We start from the raw sequence: 23235 nt of genomic DNA, 5'->3' as shown, positions 1-23235 counted from the left end.
TGATTTCTGCCCAACAACAACAAAAAAGTTGTAATGCATACAATTGCTCAAAAAATGATGAAAAAAGAGAGGAAGGAAGGAGGGGAAAAAAGGAAGAAGGAAGGAAGGAAGGAAGGAAGGAAGGAAGGAAGGAAGGAAGGAAGGAAGGAAAAAAGGAAGGAAGGAGAGAGAAAAGAGGAGAAAAAAGGGAAGGAAGAATTACTACTGCCTAGGCTACTAGATGACTTAGTTCATGCATAAAATTTCCATTTAGTGTCAAAAATTAAACTTTTCTCTAATTCATTCAGAGATGAGGGGATTTTCCTTTTCAGTAAATCCAACACATCAAATTCACTTTACCCAGGATGTGGAATTTCTACACCAAAACAAAGTAAAACGATTTGAGAAAAACATGGTGTCAATATGTTGTTACTCTTTGGAATAAGTGAATGTCATATTTTATTTGTAGAGGTTAGATTTGACAATAATTCTTGGTGAATAATAGAAAAGTGCATTAAATTATAAGTTGAGTTTCAAGTTACATGAGCTAACATATGCAGCATGTCCTGCCAAGCATAATCAAAATAGTTGGCACTGTAAATAGGACAGAAACCTTGACTGTTCGTTCTCTCCTGTTTATGTCAGCCCTTTAGTGACAGATGTTCCTCTGATGAATTTTCAAAAGTTTACCTGATGGACAAGACACAAATGATCTTGGAGAAGTTGTGAAAAATTGAAAGCAAATATAGATACAGCATTTGCTGAGCACTGTTGTGCAATCATCTTGAGGGTAATCAAGTACGTTAAGTTTGAGACAGTATAACTCTTCATGAGTTTTGGCAAATTTTAGTAAAGTGTACTGTTCCTCCATGACGGTACCTTGACTCTGATGAAATAGTTTGTCTATCTGTTTAAGTATTGCAGAAAATAATTCCTTTACGGTTGTGGTAATTAAGAGAATGGTGATAATTGGGTTAATCTCCACCATCGCTTACCCATATTATTCTGTCTGTTACAACACTGAAATTTTTCTATGTTCTTTTAGGAAGAGAAAAAAATACTAACGGAAAAGTTTGTATTTTAAGTATAAACTGTAATAGGTATTGCTTAAGACCTTGAAGTTATGTCAAATAAAATGAGAGTTTCAGAAAAGCACTATTATCATAACAGAACCAATTCTTTTTTATCCTGATGATCTTTAGTGTCATTTCCTCTTACATAATTGTATGATATGCAACAATAGAACATCTTAAGAGCTATCATGAAACTCAAGAGAAAAAAATTCACACCATTAATAACTTTTTTTATTTTCTTAGCATTTACTATTGAACCTTGGAATCAAAGTCCTCTAGGCTATGTTGCTCTAAAATCCCTTAGAAATCTCTTAGGTAAAAAAAAAAAGGCTACTTGAACTCTTCAAACTTAAAAAAAAAAAGAATATGGATTATGTATACATATAGACTTATTCATTAGTTCTGAACATCCAAATATCTTATGTAGTAGTTTGATTTCCTTAAAGATAGGAGAGAAGCAGTGCACATTTTTGTCTTTATGGTCTCTACTCAAAACCTTGTGGGAACTTTCAAGAGAGGTGATTCTTTTCTGTCTGTTCAGCCTTGGAGCCCGAGCCAAACAAGAGAGGAACTAGAGATGGCTTTCTCATGAGAGAGCAGGCCTCTTCAGAGGCATAGTTCATTCAGATTAACATTACTTGAATGTTTAATGTATGAGACGAGACTTCCTATATTAGCATTGGAAGGAAAACACACTCTGAAGAGACAAGGCGGACAGGAAAATTTAAGAAACTTTCAACTAGTAAGGAAGTAGATGGAATTCATTGAAAAAACATAAAATATCATCAGAATATAATTAATATAAAGTTCTTGATTGCTCGAATACGTGGAGATGAAGATGGTTTCTATTGGACTGGTGAAGCACACCCTGAAAAGCTTTATAGTGTTGCTGATATTCGGCATGCCCCTTGAATACAGAGAATTATGATGAGGTATGATTGTAGGGAAGGGGACTTCTGGTTTAAGATGGCATAGTAGGTAGACACTGTGCTTGCTTTTTCTCATGACCACATCAAAATTACAACCAAACTACAGAACAACCATCATTTAGAGTTGCTTGAGGTCTGGCTGAACGAAAGTCATACAACTGGGGACATACATAAGAGGCTACCTGGAGACAGGTAGGAGGGGCAGAGATACAAGTTGTGGGCTAGTCCCACAACTTCATGTGGCTGTTGAGAATTGGGAGGGATACCTCGGCTATGGAGGTACCCCTGGAGGAGCAGGGGTGCTGGCCCCACACTGGGCTTTCCAGCCCAGAGTTCTAGTGCTGGAAAGAGAGAGCCCCACAAGTTCTGGCTGTGAAAACCAGAGGATATTGTAGAGAGAAATGGAGGGCCTCTGGAGTTGCACACATTTCTCTTAAAGGGCCCACACATGAACTTAAAGAACTTACTCTCTGATGGATGAAAGAACAAAACAAATCTCCAAAACAAACAAACAAATGAACAAACAAAAAAACCAAAACAAAACAAAAAACTAAACTAAATGGAAACAAGCAAGCTACCATATGCAAAATTCATAACAATTGTTATAAGGATACTCAATGAGCTTAGGAGAAGAGTAGATGAACTCAGTGAGAACTCAACAAAGAGATAAGAAACATTAAAATGGAGATTAAAAAACTTAAAAAGGAACCAACCATAAACAAGGAATACAATAACTGAATTAAAGAATGTATTTGAGGGAATCAACAGTAGATTAGATGCATCAGAGAATCAAATCAGTGATTTAGAAGATAGGGTAGAAAAAAAGCACCCAACCAGAACAAGAAGAAACAAATAATCCAAAAAAATAAGACTAGTTTAAGGGGCCGCTGGGACAATATCAAGCTTGCCAATATTCACATAAGGGTACTAGAATGAGAAAAGAGAGAGCAAGGGATTGAAAACCTAGTTTAAAAAATAATAACAGAAAACTTTCCTAACCTGGCGAAGAAAATAGACATACAACAAGACATGCAAAGAAAGACATGTGTTCTAAACAAGATGAACCCAAAAGAGGCCCACACAAAGGCACATCATAATTAAAATGCCAAAGGATAAAGACAAAGAGAGAATCTTAAAAGCATCAAGGGAAAAGTGGTTAGTTACCTACAAAAGAGCCATCATAAGGCTGTCAGCTGATTTCTCAACAGAAACTTTGCAGTCCAGAGGGATTGGCATGATACATTCAGTGATAAAAAGCAAGGGCCTACAACCAGGATTACTCTACCCAAGAAAGCTATCATTTAGAATCAAAGGACAGATAAAGAGATTCCCAGACAAATAAAAGCTAAAGGAGTTCATCACCACCAAACAAATATTAAAAGAAATGTTAGAGGGATTTCTTTAAGAAGAAGGAAAAAGGATCAAAAACATAAAGAATAAAATAGTAATAACTATTTATCTATTAACAATTACTTTAATTGCAAAAGGATTAAATACTCCAATCAAAAGACAAAGTTGCTGAATAGATAAAATAACAAGACTTTTAAATATGCTGCCTACAAGAGTCTCACTTTTGATCAGAAAATACACACAAGCTGAGAGAAAAGAAATATAAAAAGATATTTCATAAAAATAGAAACAAAAAATAAAATCTGGGGTAGCAATACTTACACCAGACAAAATAGATTTTAAAACAAAGGCTATAATATGAGATAAAGAAGAACCCAATAATCCCACTTCTGGGTATTTTTCTGAAGAAACCAAAACTACTACTTCAAAATGGCATGTGACTCCACATGTCCATTGCAGCATTATTTACAATAACCAAAATATGGAAGCAACATGGGTGTCCATCGATAGGTAACTGGATAAAGAAAAGGTACATATATACAATGGAATATTACTCAGCAATAAAAAAAAGAATGAAATCTTGCCATTAGGAACAACATGGATGGAACTGGAGAATATTGTCTTAGGGCAGTAAGTCAGACAAAGACAAATGTTATATGATTTAACTTACACATGGAATCTAAAGAACAAAATAAACAAATAAAACAAAAATTAACTTACAGAGAACATTTTTTAGGTTGCCAGAGGGAAAGGAGGTTGGACAGTGGGTAAAAGAGAGAAAGGGATTAAGAAGTACAAATTTATAGTTACAAATTAGTCATGAGTAAAATACAGTGTAAGGAATATAGTTAATAATATTATAATAACTATGTATAGTGTCTGATGGGTGCTTGACTAATCAAGGTGATCACTTCATAAGTTATATAAATGTCTAATCGCTACGTTGTATACCTAAAACTAAACTAATGTAATATCATATGTCAACTATAATTGAAAAATAAAAAATTATTTTAAATCTTGAAACAATTTTTAAAATATTTCACCAAAAAAAAAAAAAAAAAAGGATTGTGGAGAGTGGGGAAGGGAACTCCATAAAGGAAATATTACTGCAAAGGCCTAGAGATAGAAACTTTCAATATATAGTCATGAAAAAGGAAATATCTGTGTATGTGAGAAGGTTATATAGTGTTAAACCCTTTAGAATGTAGAATGAAGCCAGGTCTCTCCTTTTCTCTTTAAGTAACTGTTCCTTAAATTGAGATCCAAATATGTGTTCTCAGGAATCTCAAATTTCATGATTTTATTTTCAGATTAAAGTTTCCATTTCCATGATAGCATATAAAGGGATAAAAATGTTCTAAAATTGAATGATAGTGATGATCATAGAATTCTGTAAATATGATAAAGACCACTGAGTTGAGAACTTTAAATGGGTAAATATTATGGTATATAAATAATATCTTAATAAAGCTGTTATAATTTATTTTACTCATTTTAAAGAGGCAAATATACTTTAAGGTAATGGACTAAGACCTTCATTACTTAATTCAATGTTTCTCTTACTAGGATCTGCCGACCTCTGTGAGGTTGTTAGCTACATTTTAAGGGATGCCCAAGGATTTCTCTCAAAGGAGATTTAGATTATTCATAGGATATACAGACAAAAAATAGAACTCAAGAAGTGAAAACTGCAGATTTTAAAAGTAGAATATAGAAATTAAAAGAAATTGGCAATAGAGACAATTTAATTAACAAATTAAAAATTCCTTTGATAATGCATGCTATAAAGAGATAGAATGATTAGAATTAATGCACTATGTATGTATCAGGATCTCTACCCTTGAGTAGACTGTGATTATTTTCCTACGTAGACTGCCTGGAGTTTGAAGTCAGTTTACCTCTTGATCAAAGATAGTTAACTTCCTCTACTTAGATTTTATTAAACTTTGTTTTAGATTTTTACAATATGTAAAAGCATCATATATTATTAAAAAACTGAAAGTTTAGTTAAAAAACTGCATTCTGTATTTTTAAAAAAATTTATTGACATAGCTCATTCAACTTAATGATAAAATTAGTCTTATTGCTTATGATTCTTAAATTTTACTTGCGACTAAGACAATATGTGACTGAGACAATTAGAAGAGAGCCAGGAAAGAAATATCGGCTAATTGTGAAAAATCAAGGATTCACAGATTTGAATAGGGTGACTTATTTATTTGATAAATCATAAAATACTTACTAAAAAAATATAACAGAAACTCATTTTTTCATGTCAAGAAAATAAAAATAAGCAAGCGTCTAAAGCAAGGGAACAAATGAGTTATAAACTGACTTGGTGACAGGCTGCAGAGTGACAATGAGAGCATTTCAAACAGCTTGCCCGAGAAGCCAAGGGACCAGCCTGGAAACCAGGAACTAAATATAGATGGCAGTGTGTGTCACTTGGAGTGCAGCATGGTGACTCTGTTTCTGCCAAATGTACAGCAGGAACAGTCACAGCAGCTTAGCTGTGTTTTAGGACCTAATAGAGGCATAAACCACAACTGCTGCTGTTGGCGGTGACAGTGGAAACCAAACTGCATTTTTAATTGGAAAGAAGAGATTGGGGACAAAGAGAAACAACTAACTAAATCTCTCATCAGGAGAAACTAAGTGTGGGAAAGTTGTGCCACCAAGTTATGCAGGGTACGTGTTTCATCAGATCTTGAAAGATAAAAATCAGAATGTATAAGGAGACACACTATGATCATGATAATCAGCGCGTTCTTACAACCTCGATATTCTCTGATTTTCTTGTTTCACTGTCTGAATGAAGATAGATCATGGGGCATACATATTGTCATGGCTGAAACATCAATTTGTGAGTGTAACATGAATTGCTAGTTTTGCCTGTCTCATATTCTTTTTATAGAATGGCTATTCCTCAATACCACATGATAGTGACTTGTAAAAATTTTTAAATTGTGCCAGGTACTTTTCCCTTTCAAATAATACTTTTTTAGGTCTTTTTTCCCTTAATTATGAAAAAATATGCATTCATCATGAAAATTAGTAGAAAATTTAGAAAAACATGAAGATAAATTTTCTATACCCCCACATCAAAGGAAGATATAACCACTATGACAATGTTATTTATGATTTTTTGATTTTTGAGTTTATTTTATCTGCCATAGGCCATTCATTTTTGTGGTACTTTACGATATCATCCAGCACTTAGCTCTATTATAGTGATATTTTACTATATCACTATTATTTTCTCACCTGTTTTCCTTCTTACTGGACTATAAGGGAAGAGACTCTGTTTCATCTTACTTTCACTTGTACCTGAGAAATATGCCTACTTCATAAAAGATGATTAATAAATAAGTGATAAATAAATAAATGAATAAGTGAACGAATGAAGTTCTCTCATCACTTGAGCCTTAGTTTTCTCTTCTGTAAAATGCGAATAATATCAACCACGTATATTTGTTTTGAAAATTAAATGAAACATCATGTAAATTTCCTGACATAGTGATTAACTGACAGTAATAGCCATTTATTTTCTCCCTTTGTTCCTAAGAAAATGTTTTTATAATTCTAACTTCTTTTTTAATTGTCTTTGACCTATCTACTAAAAATGTAACTGTTAAGAGTCAAACAAATGATTTCTATGAACAGGTAGCAATAATATGGGGATTTTTTGCAATACGAATTTATCCAAGATTTGTGACTGTTAAAAGGCCAAAGAACAACCTATAGAAATTAGATAAGCTAAAAGGAGAAAAGGGTAATAGGAGAGAGAGTTTCCATAGAGTTGTAGTTTAGTCCCATTAAAGCCTATACAGATGCAACTAAAGTTTGTGTTTCTCAAATAATAGTAAGATATGAAAAAGTGTGACTTTCATTCTTCCTGGTAAAGAACAAAGTGCACTTCAAAAGAAAAAAAAAAGAACATTGTTTAATGCTTTCCATAAAATTCCATTCTCTATCACATAATTATTAAAATATAAGTAGCTCCTACATTATTAATAAGAATAAATAATAAGATGGCAATTAAATAGCTATCATTAATGACTTGTTCATTAATATATTAGCAGTTGGCTGTTTTATCATGAAGAGAAATTAGAGTAAGATAGGAAAGTTCTGTAAATAATAAAACAGAAAGCTGCGCATTTTGTCTCAGTTAATTACAAATATATCTGATTCTTAGGAAACTCAAAAAGAAATTTGCATACTGGGTAGAGATGTAGTTCAAAGCTAATAGGTGCTTTGTTACAAACAAAACTCTCTCATGTCTCTTTGAGTTTCAGTTTGTTTACCCTTAGAAAAACTTGATTTCCTGTGTCTGAAGAAAATAACCTTATAAAAAAAGATGAAAAGACTAGTATATAGCACTCCAGTAAAGGGATGCTAGCAAATTAAGTGTTAATGAATGGAAAACATATGGATTACACTTCACTTCAAATGAAATGATTTTAGAATCAAGGGCGGAAGTACTTAGCAAAATGTAAATAAGTCCTTGTCAGTCTTAAAATGCAAACATTTGAGGTATCTTCAGAAAGCTAATTATTCCTCTCTTTAGTCGTTATCTATCATTTTCATTTTATAGAAGAGATCAATTTCTCCACAGCCAAATGGCCCTGTCAAAAGTTCAAGAATATATTGGGCAACTTATAAACAAACATTCCAGAAGTTCAGAGATAAAAAAAGATCAAGGGAGAAAGGAGAAATTGTATTAATTAACCCAAATTACCATATCAACACAGAATATTATCCTTTGCTCCTTGTTTATCATAATTTAAAAAACAAAACAAAATAGAAATGTCAGTTATCATGTGTTTATTAAATCATCCATACATATTAAATATATATTTAATATAAAAATATATAATATATATTTAAATTTTAGCTAAGATTTATATTTCCAAATTAGTTGGATCAATATCAATTTTCATTGTGCAAGAATTGGAATTTATATAATATTAGTAGTTCTAATTACAGTGCACAATTACATAAAAACCCTTAAAAGATGACTGTCTTCATGTGGGAATGCAAGAAGAAAATAACATTGAATATGGAGTTTAGAATATATATTTGATTACTGTGCAGATACCTCTTCATTTAAAGTAATTTAGACATACTTTTGGCTGCCTTTACCTGAGTCCTTAAAATATGTTCTTCACTGGAAAAAGAAGTAATGGTATTCAATGTAACAAAGTTATGTTTTTAGTACCTAGTGTACTGACTTTCCATCAAACGACAGTTTATTTGCCTCCTACATTGCTGCTTATGTCTCTTTCACTAAAAATTCTGTTCTGGAGTTTCAGATGTATATTTCTTATTGGTGAATACTTAATTCAGTGCCTGACATTTAGTGTAAAAAGCCTTTTAGTTAATTTGGAAGTGGGAGCCTCCACAGGTAAAGCCTATAAGTATGAAAGTCCACTGGAATTGTAGTCAGGAGACCAGAAGTATTACCTGCAAATGGTTTGAGAGCCTGCCTTTTGTTCCCTCCTATAAGGAATTAAATGTTCCTATCTCTAATTGAGTTAGACCCCTGCTTCCCACCTCCTATAATCAAAGCAGCTTTGAACCAACAAGATTCAAGGGTTCTTTGTTTTGTAGTGACCACTCTGTTACCTACCATTTTGAATTTAGTTTGACTCCTGGTTTCCATTTCCACTTGCTTCTATAGTCCGTTCTTAAGTTTAAATTTGGTTACATCCATTATAGATTGGCATTTATCCTCACCTACTTTCAAGTCCCCATCAAGCTCATACAGTGCTCAAAGCCTTGGGCCTGTCCTGCTGCTACAAGTCAGGATAATGAATACTTGATGACACATAAAATACAATCTATAAGTGATTGTGGGATTGAATGGAATAAGATAGATAGAAAATGCCCTGGATAACTTAGACCTTCCATGAATAAACAAGTCTTAATGATGGAAAATTGAACTATGTGTTAGGTAAAATTCATTAAATCATTTACTTCCCAAGAGGCAAAAGTATTAGAGCTTCAAAGTAAGCAATTGATAGAGTTCAATGCAAAAGCAATCCAAATTCTTAACTGAATGAGTTACTTCTTTTAATTAAAACTTTCAGTAGCTTCTCATTTTTTATAATAAATATCTAGTCTCTAGTAATTACACCCATTTCCAGCTTCCAGTTTACTTCTCCAGGTTCATCTCTCCCTTTCTTCCATCCTTCTGTCCTTTGTTCTGACCAGAACAAATTGCTTTTGGGTTTCAAATTTGCCTTCATATTTCCTGTCACTATACCTCTACTCACTGTCTCCTTTTGTACAGCAAAGTCTGTCAAGTGTCTCCACCCCAAAACCTCTTCAGTATGCTTCCATTTTATCCGTTTGCTACCAACTTGCCTTTCATGACCTCAATTAAAGCTTTACCTCTTCCTCGACTGTATTCCCCAAGTAGAAATGAGTAGTACTGGTAGGAAAACACTGTGATCACACTGTGACACACTGCCTGCAGTTTGCTGTCAGTAACAATGCTAGTTTTACCTCTCTATCTACTTCATTACTAAAAATAGCTTAAATTTTTTATCTCATTTTCTTAAAAATTATAAATTGTATATAACGTTCATAATAGAATTTCATGAAAAATGAACAACAGAATTCAAACAATTGTAGTGGTTGCTATCCAAGTGCACAAAACTGGTAGATAAATAGCTCCTCTTATACAAAGATGAGGGAGTAGGGTGTGTTTCTATGTGTGTGTATGTCCCCAAAACACATCCTGATAAGAGGTGGGCAGCTCCTTCTCAGAGTACCTTACATACTTTCAATGTACAGGCATCTATTAATAAAAACTATTCTTACAACAATAACAATCTTCATTAATAGTTTATGGCAGTTCTCAGATAATACAGATACTTGAGAAATAAACATTTATTTTTATGTTTTCCAATTATGCTGCTTGAATGGATCTTTAAATTTATACTACACTGGCCCACAAAGCACAACTTTCTCTAAACCTTCCTCTCTGCCTAACATCCTGCTATTTTTTATGAGCTCCAATAGCCCATTTTAAAGTGGTAGTTTCTTTAAGAAAATAATTACAATGTAAATTAGTCTTCAACAAATAGTAAGGCACATTTTGGAATTAAATTCCTAAGTATTGAAGCTTTGCTTCCTGATATGTTTAAAACCATTATATAAGTTTAACCATACCCATTCAATCTATGTACCTAGAAATATCATTTCTTCTGTTGCTAATGAAGGTCCTACGGCACAAATTTATTAAAGGTATACATTTGCATGGGATAATAATTGGGTCGATAATATTAAATTCATAGGCTCATTATTTAATTGCAAGGGCAGATTATGAATATAGCTTCTAAAATGTATTTTAATGAAAAACACTACATCCTGATCTAATCATATCAACCTTATGCTATCTAATTAAGGATGCAAAAAATCATTAGAGTTGCAAAATATTAGTTCCAGCTCCATCAGGCAGTGAGCTGCCCCTTCATGAATATATATATTTTTTACTCCACGATAAATACTTAATGAGGTAAAAATGACAGAATTTGCATGTAGGCAAATTAGTTCAATAAAATGGTGTCTTTTCTTACTAGTGAAAGTGACCTTTCCTTCTCAAAAAATAAAAATAGCTAAAATATTTTGAAATTATTATCTGGCTACCTTTCATAAATGACAAATTATATGTATGAACAATATAAAAATCACAAAATTCAATAATCCTAAATTCTCACCATACTGTAAATATGTCCTGTTCTTTCACATTTATCAATTTAATAAAAGGAAATTAAGCATATTATAAAGTGTCCATTTATGAGGCAGTTTTTAATCCAGAACATAAAAATAAGAAGCACATGCTTAATAGCTAGCAATATGGTAAAGATTTAGATAAAAAATTTTAAGTGCAAGAATTCTAGACAACTTACCTGAAATACTTTTATATTAAAATATCTATTCCACTCTTAATTTTATATTATAGATAATTGTTCTCAAACTGGCATTATATCTTGAAATTCATACATCAATTATTCAACAGGGCTACCTTCTTTCCCTGTTGAAATAAACTAAACAAGCAAATATATGTATACCTAAAATTAATATAATATTGTATGTCAGCTATAATTAAAAATAAATTTAAAAATAAAGTGATTATTGATAGTTGAATTAACATCTGGAAAAAAAAACTAAAACAAATTAAGAAGAATACCATACAAAAATTAAATAAGGAAAAAGAAGTTTTTATGGCATAAATATCAAGTTACAAGGAGACACAACAAACGAATAAAATATGCATGTCTATTCATTTAAGTTTGGGAATGTTTTGGTATGCTTACCAAACATACAAATAATAACAAGTGCTCTACAAATTTTCAAACGATTTGCATAAACACCTCTATGAATCTCATTACTTATTGGTGCTGAGTCTATACATGGTGGGAAATAGACAGCAGCAATTTATCTAGACGTGAGATTTCTCTTGATGGCCCAGCAGAATATAAGCCAAATTTTTTTACTTCAGACACAAATGCTTTTAATTATGTTGTTTATTTTATTTTCATTTAATCCAATTGTTTTTTAACCTATTTGAATGTGTGCACACAATCAGAATTATAGATATTTAAGGTTTCATGTCTCTTCTTGAATTCTACTCTTTTCCATCATGGGTCAGCTAAGCCATTTTACAAAGAAGGAAATAAATATTAATTTTAAAGAGTTAAGGAAATTTGCAATCTCCTTTAATTTTCTTTCTAGTACCTAAGTATTATTTTTGCCCCCTCCTTCCCTCTCTGTCCTTACCTAGCTAAATTAAAAATAATAAATACTGAAATGCTTTTCCAATTTCCTCTATATTCTCTTGTTAATTATAATATTGTTCAGCTGAATCATTTTGATACTCAATTTTAGATTGCTTTCAAATTCCTAAACTTCCATGTTATGAAACTCAATAATGAAATAAAATAAAATGTACCTACCTTAAGCATTTTGTAATTATCCCAGAAAGTGCTTTTTGCTTAATTTTTAAAATAATTTTGACAAATTTGTTCTTTTAAAGATGATGCTGTCAGTCAAGGATTTTTGAAGAAGAAAGTGATAAAGTGAAATTTGTTCACTTTAAGTCAGTGACTATGGTCTTGGGAAGGTCCACTGTAATCTTATCTTAACTATCAAATTAATAGGATTCAAGACATATTGAGTATATTAGTAGTTAATCCATGTTGGATTAAAAAAAACTACTCTTTATGTTTTTATCAAGTAGAGAATGGGATAAGGTAGATTGTATAGGCAAACTAACTATGTTCAAACATTCAACCATTATGCCTGCATTCTTTTATGAAATGAACAAATATTTTAAAAATACTATATTCTGCAGACCCCGTATGAGCAGCCAATCATTTATTCTACAAAATAATTGTAGTCTAAAAAGGAAGAGAGACGCATGGACAAGTAGTTCTCAGACTGTGTGTTAGATGCTAGAAGGGCCAGGTAAAACAGGCAGTTTTGACAAAAAGAGGATGTTCCTCACAGGCAGGCTCTATAGAGAAAACACTCAAGCTGAGCCTGGATGAACAATTCCTATTCCAAGTAAGGAGTTGAAAGAATACCCCTCCAAACAAAGAGAAATATATGGTAATGTGAAACAATATTACATATTTTTATGTGGGCTAATTATATTTTGGTAAGAAACATTTGGTAAAAGGAATGCTGAGAAGGGGTGGAAGGAATGAGGAAACAGATGTCACAGGAGAGGTAGAAAAGATCAGATCAAATATCAAATACACAATAGTATAAATTTTGGCTTGTATTTTTCAAGCAATGGGAAGTTATTAAAGAGTTTATTCTAGGGAATGCAGGGTCAGATTTGCATTTTAGAAATATTCGGGCAAGAGTAGAGTGTAACAATGTGGCAATCACAGTGTCGGAGCAGTTAGCAAAGTATTGCTGTTCTTTAGAAGTTGAGTATTGAGGTTCCAGACATATGTAGTAGCAAATGGGACAGAGAAGAGCAAATATGAAAGAAGTAATGTCAATAGAACTAGATGATCAACTTGAAGAAAAGTCTAAGAGACAAAGAAAGGTCTAAAAAACTTTTAAGTTTTGGATATTTGTGATTCAGAGAGAATGTAAGCACCTTGTACAAAAATTATGGATATGTAAATGATGTGGGGTAGTGTTACAAGTGAAATGAAAGTGCTAATTAATCAATTAATTAATTGACAGTATGTGTTAAGTTGATTTTGTTTGAATCATACTGAGTTTTAGATATCTTTGGGACTTCCATCTGAAAATATCAAGTAGGCTGCTGAATTATGTTAGGGATTCAGAAAGAACGTGTAGCCTTAAAATACATATTTGATAATCTTCAGCAGAATGAAAAACAAAGTTTGAAAAGAAGTTAACCAAAAGATAGTATGTAGAGTAAGAAGAGGAATAAACTAAGAACCTTGAAAGACTCTAACACAGAGGAGGCTAATAGAGCCAATGAAGAAGTCTATAAAGAAAATTACTGAATGAGAAAAGAGATCAAGAGGACTAACAGAGATATTAAAGGAGAAAGGCAGAAATAATATCCCCTCCCTCTTGTCCACTCAAAGTTACATTAAAGCCAGCAATCTTGTCATGTGTAGGAGCTCGGTCACTAGCTTCTTTTATATTCTTCACAACCCTTGTGTAGTTTTGTACAACATATAAGGCATAAATGTCAATAAATATTTTGATAAGGAAATAATAATGCTAAATAATAAGAATCATCTGCTTATATCTCCTCATTTCAATTAATAAGAAAAATCAAGATACAGTTTCATTGCAAGATTTCTTTAGTCATGGTAGTCAAATACAATATTAAATAGCTTCAAGAACCATGAGAGAAAATTCAACAACTTGCTGCTATGCTAACAGAATGAATTTCTTTTGTGCAGTTGAAAAACAAATATATATACTTCAAAACAACTCACCTTCCTTCTTTCAGCATTGATTCCTCGCCATTGCTCAGAACGTTTCACTATGTAACTTAACTCCTGATTGGAAATCTCCAAATCATATGGTATAAAAAACTTAGTTTCTTCACTGTGAATGCGCTGAAATGCATCTAATATCCAAGAATCACTGTGCAATCTAAGAACAAAATTATATTATCTGTTTTTTTCTCCAAGATATTGTTTACTTTTTTCAAAAATATTTGTTTCTTTTTATCAGTTTCTATTTATTTAGTTAATTATTCCCATTTATTTTCCAGAAATATTTGACTAAGATTCCAGAAATTATTTAATAATTTCTTCCACTAAGTATTATAATCTAACAACAGTGGTTTTTTTGCAGTTATTTCTGAAAAGCCTATTTCTGATTTCTGATGGCAAAGTAATAGACTGTAGAAAACTGAGAACTATTTGGCCATTAATTTATATTATGAATAACCAAATTAGTTCACATGTCATTTTTCAAAGGAAGTTTAAATTTCACTTTATTCTTCCTTAGTGAGTTTGTTTTAGTGCACTATAACAGAATCCCCACTGGACCATCTCAGCACAGAGGTTTTGTTTGGTTGATTATTTTCCAATGTGAATAATAAGTAGGTCAATTCAGAAAATCACCTAACCTGATGAACTACTCATGTAATCTTTTCCTCTTTTTCAAAACAAATACAAATATTATTCTTGGCTCACCATGCATACCTGAAACTAGTTTAAGAAACACAGGGCTATGTCACTCAATAGTCTGTAGGCCAGATCAAGAACCCTAATGTATTAGTGTCAATAAACTACCCCGAAAAAGTAAGATTTTACAAAATTTCCAAGATATAAATTAGACTATTACGATAGTTAAGCATCACATTGAAGTACCTTTCTACACAAAGTGGGAAATTGTAAGTATTTTATTTTAATGATCAGGACAATTATATTTTGCTTTAAATAGGCTAAATAATTAACATTAAAATTTATTAATTTTCTGTCATAATAGCAGTAAATTTCACATTCATTGCATTATCTAACCTTACATTAATTCTTTTATATATCAATACAGTAAGATAAAAAAATGTTAGTCTTACTGTTTATAAGTTACAGAGGCAGAGCCAACTCCAAAGATTATTGCATTCCATCCTCTGAATCATCAGTGAAAATAATTGATGCAACATATATCTTCCATTAGCAACCTCTTCGTTGATTTTTTGACCCTATCCATCGAATAAGATCATTGTGTCTTTTCCCCCAACTATTTTGCATTTATCACAGAGTAGAAATAAAAACAAAACTACAACCCAGCTTCACTGACAGCCCAAGATAGACCATCTGGCTTGATGTCATCTAGAAATACAACTACTAGTCTTACTGTGCTTTGAGATTCTAGTTCAGTCATTTGAATGATTTGCTAGTTGCACTGTTAAAAAGAACTAGTCTTTACCATTCTGTTAAGCGTGTTTAATGCAACATTCATCTTTTTCTTTTAATGGTAGTAAGATTTAATGTAGTGAAATTACTGTCAATTTGCTGCCATAAACATTTTCTATATGAAGATTTTAAGTGCAGGATTATCAACAATGCAATTAGCTTTGAATTAATTAGGAATCAGAGTCCTGTTTCTGCTAGCTTCTGTTTCTTTTGCCCAGAAAATGTCTGTCTCCCCTTTATATCTTCTTCATTCTGTGTGAAAGAATAATTATGTAAACATCCAAGCTGGGATCTACAGGATGGCAAACAAATGTTTTAACAGAGAACAAAATGGCACATTGGAATATGGAAAGCTGTACAAAGATTAATTGCATTTTAGTTTTAATTTTAAATATTTTTTGCATTTTAGTGGAATTTTCCAGTGAAAAACTTCGTGATGGGTTGTTAATGAATGAACTTATCAAATTTTATTAGTTTTTTGCACATTTTCCATCTCAAGAAAGCCACCTTATACAAACAAAAAGAAAATCACCTATGGTTGAGTATGCAAAATTAAAAAAATAAATTGAATGTTGATTATTTTGTAACCATTTGATAATATAATCAGTTAAGGGTTATAACATTTATCCAAAAGTGAATTTAAATACATTTTTGGATATTTATATAGTCTGCACTGATCAAAGTTGGTGCATATCTATTGAACTTTCACTTTTCTGGTTCTCTTTAGAAAATTAAAGAGTCCAACTAAATGTTAGGAAAGTTTCTATCAAGATAAACAATGTAAAAACAGTTCCAACTTCATAAATAAATTGGACATTAGTAGATAGTGATAAGAGAGAGCAATAGACTATACTTTCTATATGTACAAAATTAGAGTTATTCGAAAATATTGTTTAAACTTTCCATGACCATATTTAGTTATGAAAGTCTGTTATTTTCAAATGGGTCAGAAATGACATAGATATACATGTATTTTCATATATTTTCTAACATTTTAGGTGTGTTTCTATAAATATTATTGAATTATATACAATTAAAAACATTGGATCACAGAAGAGAAAGGAAAACAAAATAAAAAATTAATAGTGAATCTAGGAGAATTATAGGTTCATGTACTATATTTGAGAATTTTGTGTTTGAATATTTCTAAATATAAAATTAAAATTTTCTGATATTATATTGAAATATACATCAATATACAATGAAATTTGCACATTTGAATTTCTTTTAACAATATAACTATCCAATATGTCTAAAAACTTTATATATTAAAATTATTCTTTCAAAATGTAATTAAAAGAGAAACTACATTTTACCTGTCCATAAAGCCTTATGTATTATTGCTTGTAGAAACAGGTCATATATCATGCCACAGGTTTAATGATGGCCAATAAAACAAAGTAATTTACAAAGTCCTCTGCCTTGTGTCCTACACTTGAAGCAATTCATTGCTTGGTGAGTGGCAGAAGCTATTATGTTTGGTTCACATCTGAATGTGGGTCATTTACAGAAACCTAGCATGTGACATTTCTTTTAAAGCTAAAAAGGACAAGTGTGAACATTTAGTTAATATAGTATTTTAAGGGTCATAAAAAAGATGGAATCTATAACTTTAGCTCTAAATGCAAAAATGTATTAAAATGAAGAAGGATCAAATATTGCTTATTTCTAACTCCAAAAGTTACACATAAGTTAGCAGTATGGCTTTATACATATTGCCATCAAAATGCTAATGAATTATGTTGGAAAATTACTTATCTACTGGTATAATTACATTAGAATGTTACAATTATACTCTGAACAGAGAGCATATAAATAGTCAAACTTCTTTTAGCTTGACTAATATACGCTTGTCATTCTTATTTTTCAGTGTTAAAATCTACATATTTTTTACCTAAATTATGAACACTATAGATGGCATTGAAGTTTTAAACGAATGGAGAAAGGTTTTTTGTTTGTTTGTTTTTGTTTTCATTTTTGTTTTTGTTTTTTTGTGGCTTTCTAGAAACCCTTGAGAACTCTCCATTCCGTTTAATGATAATTAAAATTCAAATGGCTTTGTTTTGAAATTGTACTAAATAGAGAAAAAGGGAAAAGGAAAAGGAAGAAAATAATAAGAAAAAAATAATTTTGGAAAAAGAAATTCAGAATATAAAAATGTGCCTAAAATGGGAAATAGACAAGAACTCTATCCCCATTTCCAGAAACAGTCTTATCATAGGTTTCTAGTTATAACTATCTATCCTTCAATATATGTGTAGTCTTACATTTGTAAGGGAGAAATTGTTATTTTAATTTATTCCTCATTAATGAATTTATTCAGTCAACGAACATTCACATATACCTATCAAATGCCAAGTACTTGGTACGGGCAGCCAGTAGAAGAGAGAATAGATGAGAATTCCAGGAAGAGAGTGGAGAGAGGCTTGCATGGGGCCTTGAAGCTAATGGGTAGATGACAGAGTGGTGAGGAGAGCACAGAGTATTAGTGTAGTATAATCTGGAGAAGGCAAGGTTCAGATCAATAGAACTCTTATTATAAAAGCATAGGAAGCCATTATATGGATTTAAGGCAAGAAGTTATATATTGTTTTTAATAAAAATCATTCTGGTTATAGTAAGGAGAATAGATTAAAAGGGGCATGAGTTGGAAAGCTAATGTTACAGTAAGTCACAGGAGGAGTTAGGACATATTGGATAAGGAATAGAGTCTATGGATACCATGAGATAAACAAGTTCCAGAGCTAAGGAGCTGCCAGAACCTGGAGAAGGTGGACATAGAGGGTAAGAGAAAGGAGGAATCTAAGGACACTCTTGGGTTTTTTTCTTCCTTCCACCCCTTTCTTTTCCCAATCCTCTCTTCTTTCTTTCTTCCTCCCCCTTTCCTTCCTTCCTTTCTTCTTTACTTTCTTTCTCTTTCTTTCTTTCTTTCTTTCTTTCTTTCTTTCTTTCTTTCTTTCTTTCTTTCTTTCTTTCTTTCTTTCTTTCTTTCTTACTTTTTCTTGCTTGCTTGCTTGCTTTCATCTTTCTTTCTTTTTCTTTCTCTTTCCTTCTCTCTTCTCTTCTCTCTCTCTATTTCTTTCCTTCCATTCTCGCTCTTTCTTTTCCTTCTTTTTCACCCCATAACTAGATGGATGATCTTGGCATTTACTGAGATAGAGAACCCTAAATGAAGAGGTAATTTGAAGAAGACAATAAATTTCTTTTTAGAATGTCAATTTTAAGTCTTGTTGACATATATATTGGGAGTTTTCAAAATTATTTAAAAGTTCTAAGTTGTTTAACTAAATTCATGTTTACCTTGAAAGAATTATTTTAGAACTAAACTTAGTCGCCTAAATTATAAATCTGTTAGAAATATACTATTGAAATCAATTAATTAATTCTCAAGTAAAAAATCAAAGTTTTATACTTGATTTTACTATTCATGTTTTAAAGATAAGAAAACACAGTCATAAATGTGAAGCTATTGCCAAAGGACATGCAGCTAGTAAGTGACGGTGCCAAGATTCAAGACAGGTCTAACTACCTTCCACCTAAGTAGAGAACCACCACATCATACTCATTCATTAGGTGAAAATTAACCACAAATGTGAATTTTGAGTAATCTTGTTTTTAAAAATTAAAAAATATGACACACATGTAATGTTTCAGTGTTTGGAGTTGCAAAGACTGCATAAAAATATTATCTGAGCCACTAGCCTACTGCGCAACCTTAGGCAAATTACTTAAAGTCACCAAGGCTTGGTTTCTTCATCTATGAAAAAGAGATGATATCAATGGGTCCTGAACTGCAGATTTGTTGTGAAGATTAAGTGAAGTAATCCATATACTATAGTCAAAGCAGGGTTGGTTGGATAATAGGTGCTTAGCCAAAGGCAGAAATAACAAAAATCACTATTCAGTAACCAAAATGAAAATATTAAAAACCTTCCGTATAGTCTTTAGTGTGCCAGTTTACATGGCTTATGGTAGAAATTTTTTTAAACCTGTACTTGGAGATTCTGAAATGGTTGTGAGAGCCAATAATATATTAGGGTTAAGAGTCTGGTTTTTTTTTTTTTTCTAATAGCCACAACAATCGGTTTTATATTCTCATGTGAGTACTGACTCAAGTTATGTATGTGGATTGATTTTATTAAGGAAATCCAAACTAGAAAGGCTAATTGAACCAGAAAAACTGTGGTAATCTTCTTAAATCAAGCTCATCTGTGAAGTCTCAGTCACTGGGAAAGCATGGAGCTAATAAGAGGTCCTAGTCTCATGATCAGTGCCTGAGCCGAAGGTGGTGTTCAAGCACTTGACCCAGACTAAAGGCCGAAGCACCTTCCATCATTTGTGCCATTGCAGAATGACAGCTTCTTTGCAAATGTGACCAATGTCACTAGGAACTCATCTTCTGTTTTGAGCATCCAAGCGTGCCTCACATTAGTCTACTTCCAGATCATTATAGAGAAAAGACTACCTGAGGAGGGTAGTCTATCGATGGAGATTGGGGGATAGTGGAACTGAGATTCAGAAATATCGAGTTAGAGCAGAGAACTGGTGAGAATGGAGTTAGAGAGCGCTCTGCACCTATGATGTGTTTATCACCTCCCTAGCGCCTAAATAGTTTGCATTTCCCCAGCTATGTATATCGTTTTGACCCTTTCAAACTCACTCTATATTGTAGTGCAATTTTTTTTAATTGGCTATTGCCAAAGAATTTTAACAAAAAAATCTATTCTGATTACTTTGATAAGTCAAATTAACACATGTAAGAGCTGCGTGTATACCTTTTCACACTTTTTCATTATTTTCCAGTTGAGATCTCAAAATGAAAAACACTTGGGAACAAGTGTCATTTGAACATAGAGCCTATGAGCCATATTTTATTTGAAAAAGAAGGTGCATCACTAAGAAAATGTATTATTGTATTTATTCATGTTTTTAATTCAACAAATATTGGTTGTGGTTGTATATCTATTGTGTTCTAGCCATTTTCCTAGAGAAGACAATGGTGAATCTTAGAGTCAACAACCTTGTCCTTTATCCCCAGTGCAGAGTTTCATGTTATTTTGCTACTGTATTTCTTTATAATTCTGACTTGACTATTTAAGTAACATTTAATATATATAGTTCAGAAAGTTCAACATCATTTTATGCACATATAATCTTCATTGGCTTGTGGCAGCAAGCCATAGTAGGTATTCTTTTTGCTTGATTATTTGTTCAATTGTTTTAGTGATAAGTGTGATGAAATTCTTCAGGAAGAGTTTTATAGATTATACATAATGCTGACAGAGAGGTGGGGATCAACACTGGTGGCTCATGTGCATTAACTATGCTGTCAGATGCAAGTATTCACATTTAAGTAGAAAAGGCAACCTCTCATTCCATTGTAGCCTAAAACAAACTCAAGCCAGGGATTTGGACTATTCCAATAAGACTGTGTCATCTAGTTACACATACATTCTTGACACCTGCTTGCCATTGGTTAAAACTCACATGCCAGTTTCCAACAAGTTTCGGATAAAAATAAAAATTCCAGTAGATTATTTTAGTTTCTTTTATCCTAGAAGTATTGCAAGCAGGCTAATTTACCAAACGCTAATTCATCAAAGTGACCAATTAACAATTAGACTTAACTGGCCAGCTTTTATTTTCTCTTTTTGAGAGAACATAATGTCAAGGAATATTCGGTTTGTCTCTGACTCAGCTTTATGCTGCTACAGATGAGGATAATTGGGGTAAAAATAGATTTCTCTATTTGCTGGAGAAAAGAGGAAAGATGCATATAGCATAAACTCAACAGCCCATATGAGAGATCTTAAGGTCTGAGGAACAGAGACGGGATACTGACAGGCTTTTGGCAAGTAGATTAGTGAATTTACCTGTACCCACAACAATAAGCTATTTTGGTTACGGTCATTTAGTTTACTGGGATTGACACAATGTAACATCCAAAACTTTTAAATATTCATATACCTATATGAGTATTTCATAATGGGTATAGTCCATTACTGCCTGTCAGAGTATAGAGTGCCCATAAGTAGGTGATAGTTTCAAGGGGGACGAAATTGTTTAGCTATATATTAATAAGACAATTTTTTAGAATTTTTTCTCTACATGACAAATTATATTTTGCCTTAGTATGCTTGCAAAGGAGATTGATTTATAAAGTAGAAAATCTTTGATTATCTTATACATATTCCCTGGACAATGAATATGCTCATAACATTCTCATCAAAATTTGCCTTTAAATTATTTTAATCTAAATTAATTTTCTTAAGTAATAAATGACAGCAGCTAAAACTTATAAGGCTATTTGGAACTATTAAGTCAATGATTAAAAAGACATCAGAACCCCCAAAACTAATTAACTCTAGTACCAGCCTTTTAGATTTGTGTACAGCTTCCAAGAACAGAAAAGTTTAAACAAATCAGACATTTAAATTGTGATTTTTCATTTTTTGCATGTTATAAAGAAATATGTAAGCAGCCTCTAGATCTTTTGGATTATTCAGATAAAGAATTTAGAGTTAAAAGATCCATATAACATCAACAGAAGCTTTACTTAGAAAGGTTATGAAGAATGCTGCAAAGCCAAATATGAATAAAAAACCATAAGAGGTACAGATGATCCTCACAGATTTTCTTTATGGCAACGCCTATAGATGGCCATATATACATACGAGTTTGGTAAAAAGGTAAATGTTTTCAAAGAAGCTCTAGAAAAAAAGCAGCTCTGTTTATCATACTAAAAACATAGGTTGAAACATTTAAAATACTTAAATTAAAACTAAGACAAAATGGCAAAAGAGTTAATATTTAAAGATAACACCAACATAAAGAACAGACCAGTAGAAGATTAAAGATTATCTCATTTAGATCTTGACACTATCTTTGACATATCAGATGAATTCTACATAGCTTATATATAAGTTCAATGAAAAAAATCCAAACTTTCTAAAAATAGAAGTAAACAGTTAGAAAATTTCTGAATGAGAAAACATTTTTAAAGAGGTAGTTATCAAGTCAGACTTATACATACAGAGAATAAACTGATAATTGCCGGATTGAAGGGAGGTTGTGGGGCTGGGTGAAAAAGATAAAGGTATTAAGAAGCACAAATTGATAGTTACAAAATAGTCTCAAGGATGTAAAGCACAACACAGAGAATATAATCAATAATATTGTAATAACTAAGTATAGTGCCAGGTGGGTACTAGATTAACTGGGGCAACACTTTGTAAATTATATAAATATCTAACCACTATGCAGTTCACCTGAAACTAATATAAAATAATACTGAATATCAACTGTAATTGAAAAATAAAAATAATAAAAATTACATTTAAAATATAATTATCACATGGAGAAAATACCTTTAAAAATATAACAAGTTAATATGTATTTATATATTATATAATTCAATAAGAAAAACATTTGAATACTCTATAGAAAGGCAAGAGGACGTTTAAAATGCAATTCACAAAGAGGAAATACAAATGGAATGACAAGCACACTAAGAATGTTTAGTTAGTAGTA

General features: G+C 31.8%; 1 protein-coding gene across 1 annotated transcript in view; it reads right to left on the bottom strand.

Moving 5' to 3' along the window:
- Positions 1-23235, bottom strand: part of OFCC1 (orofacial cleft 1 candidate 1) — a 274965-nt gene that overhangs the window by 44494 nt on the left and 207236 nt on the right. The window contains exon 18 of the mRNA XM_016138235.2: positions 14275-14434. Coding sequence (XP_015993721.2) covers positions 14275-14434 — 160 coding nt within the window. The remainder of the gene's footprint in view (positions 1-14274; positions 14435-23235) is intronic.

Source organism: Rousettus aegyptiacus, unplaced genomic scaffold (assembly GCF_014176215.1).
Source record: "Rousettus aegyptiacus isolate mRouAeg1 unplaced genomic scaffold, mRouAeg1.p scaffold_m13_p_1, whole genome shotgun sequence".
In the NCBI taxonomy this organism is placed as follows: domain Eukaryota; kingdom Metazoa; phylum Chordata; class Mammalia; order Chiroptera; family Pteropodidae; genus Rousettus; species Rousettus aegyptiacus.
This window is presented reverse-complemented; position numbering and strand designations above follow the sequence as displayed.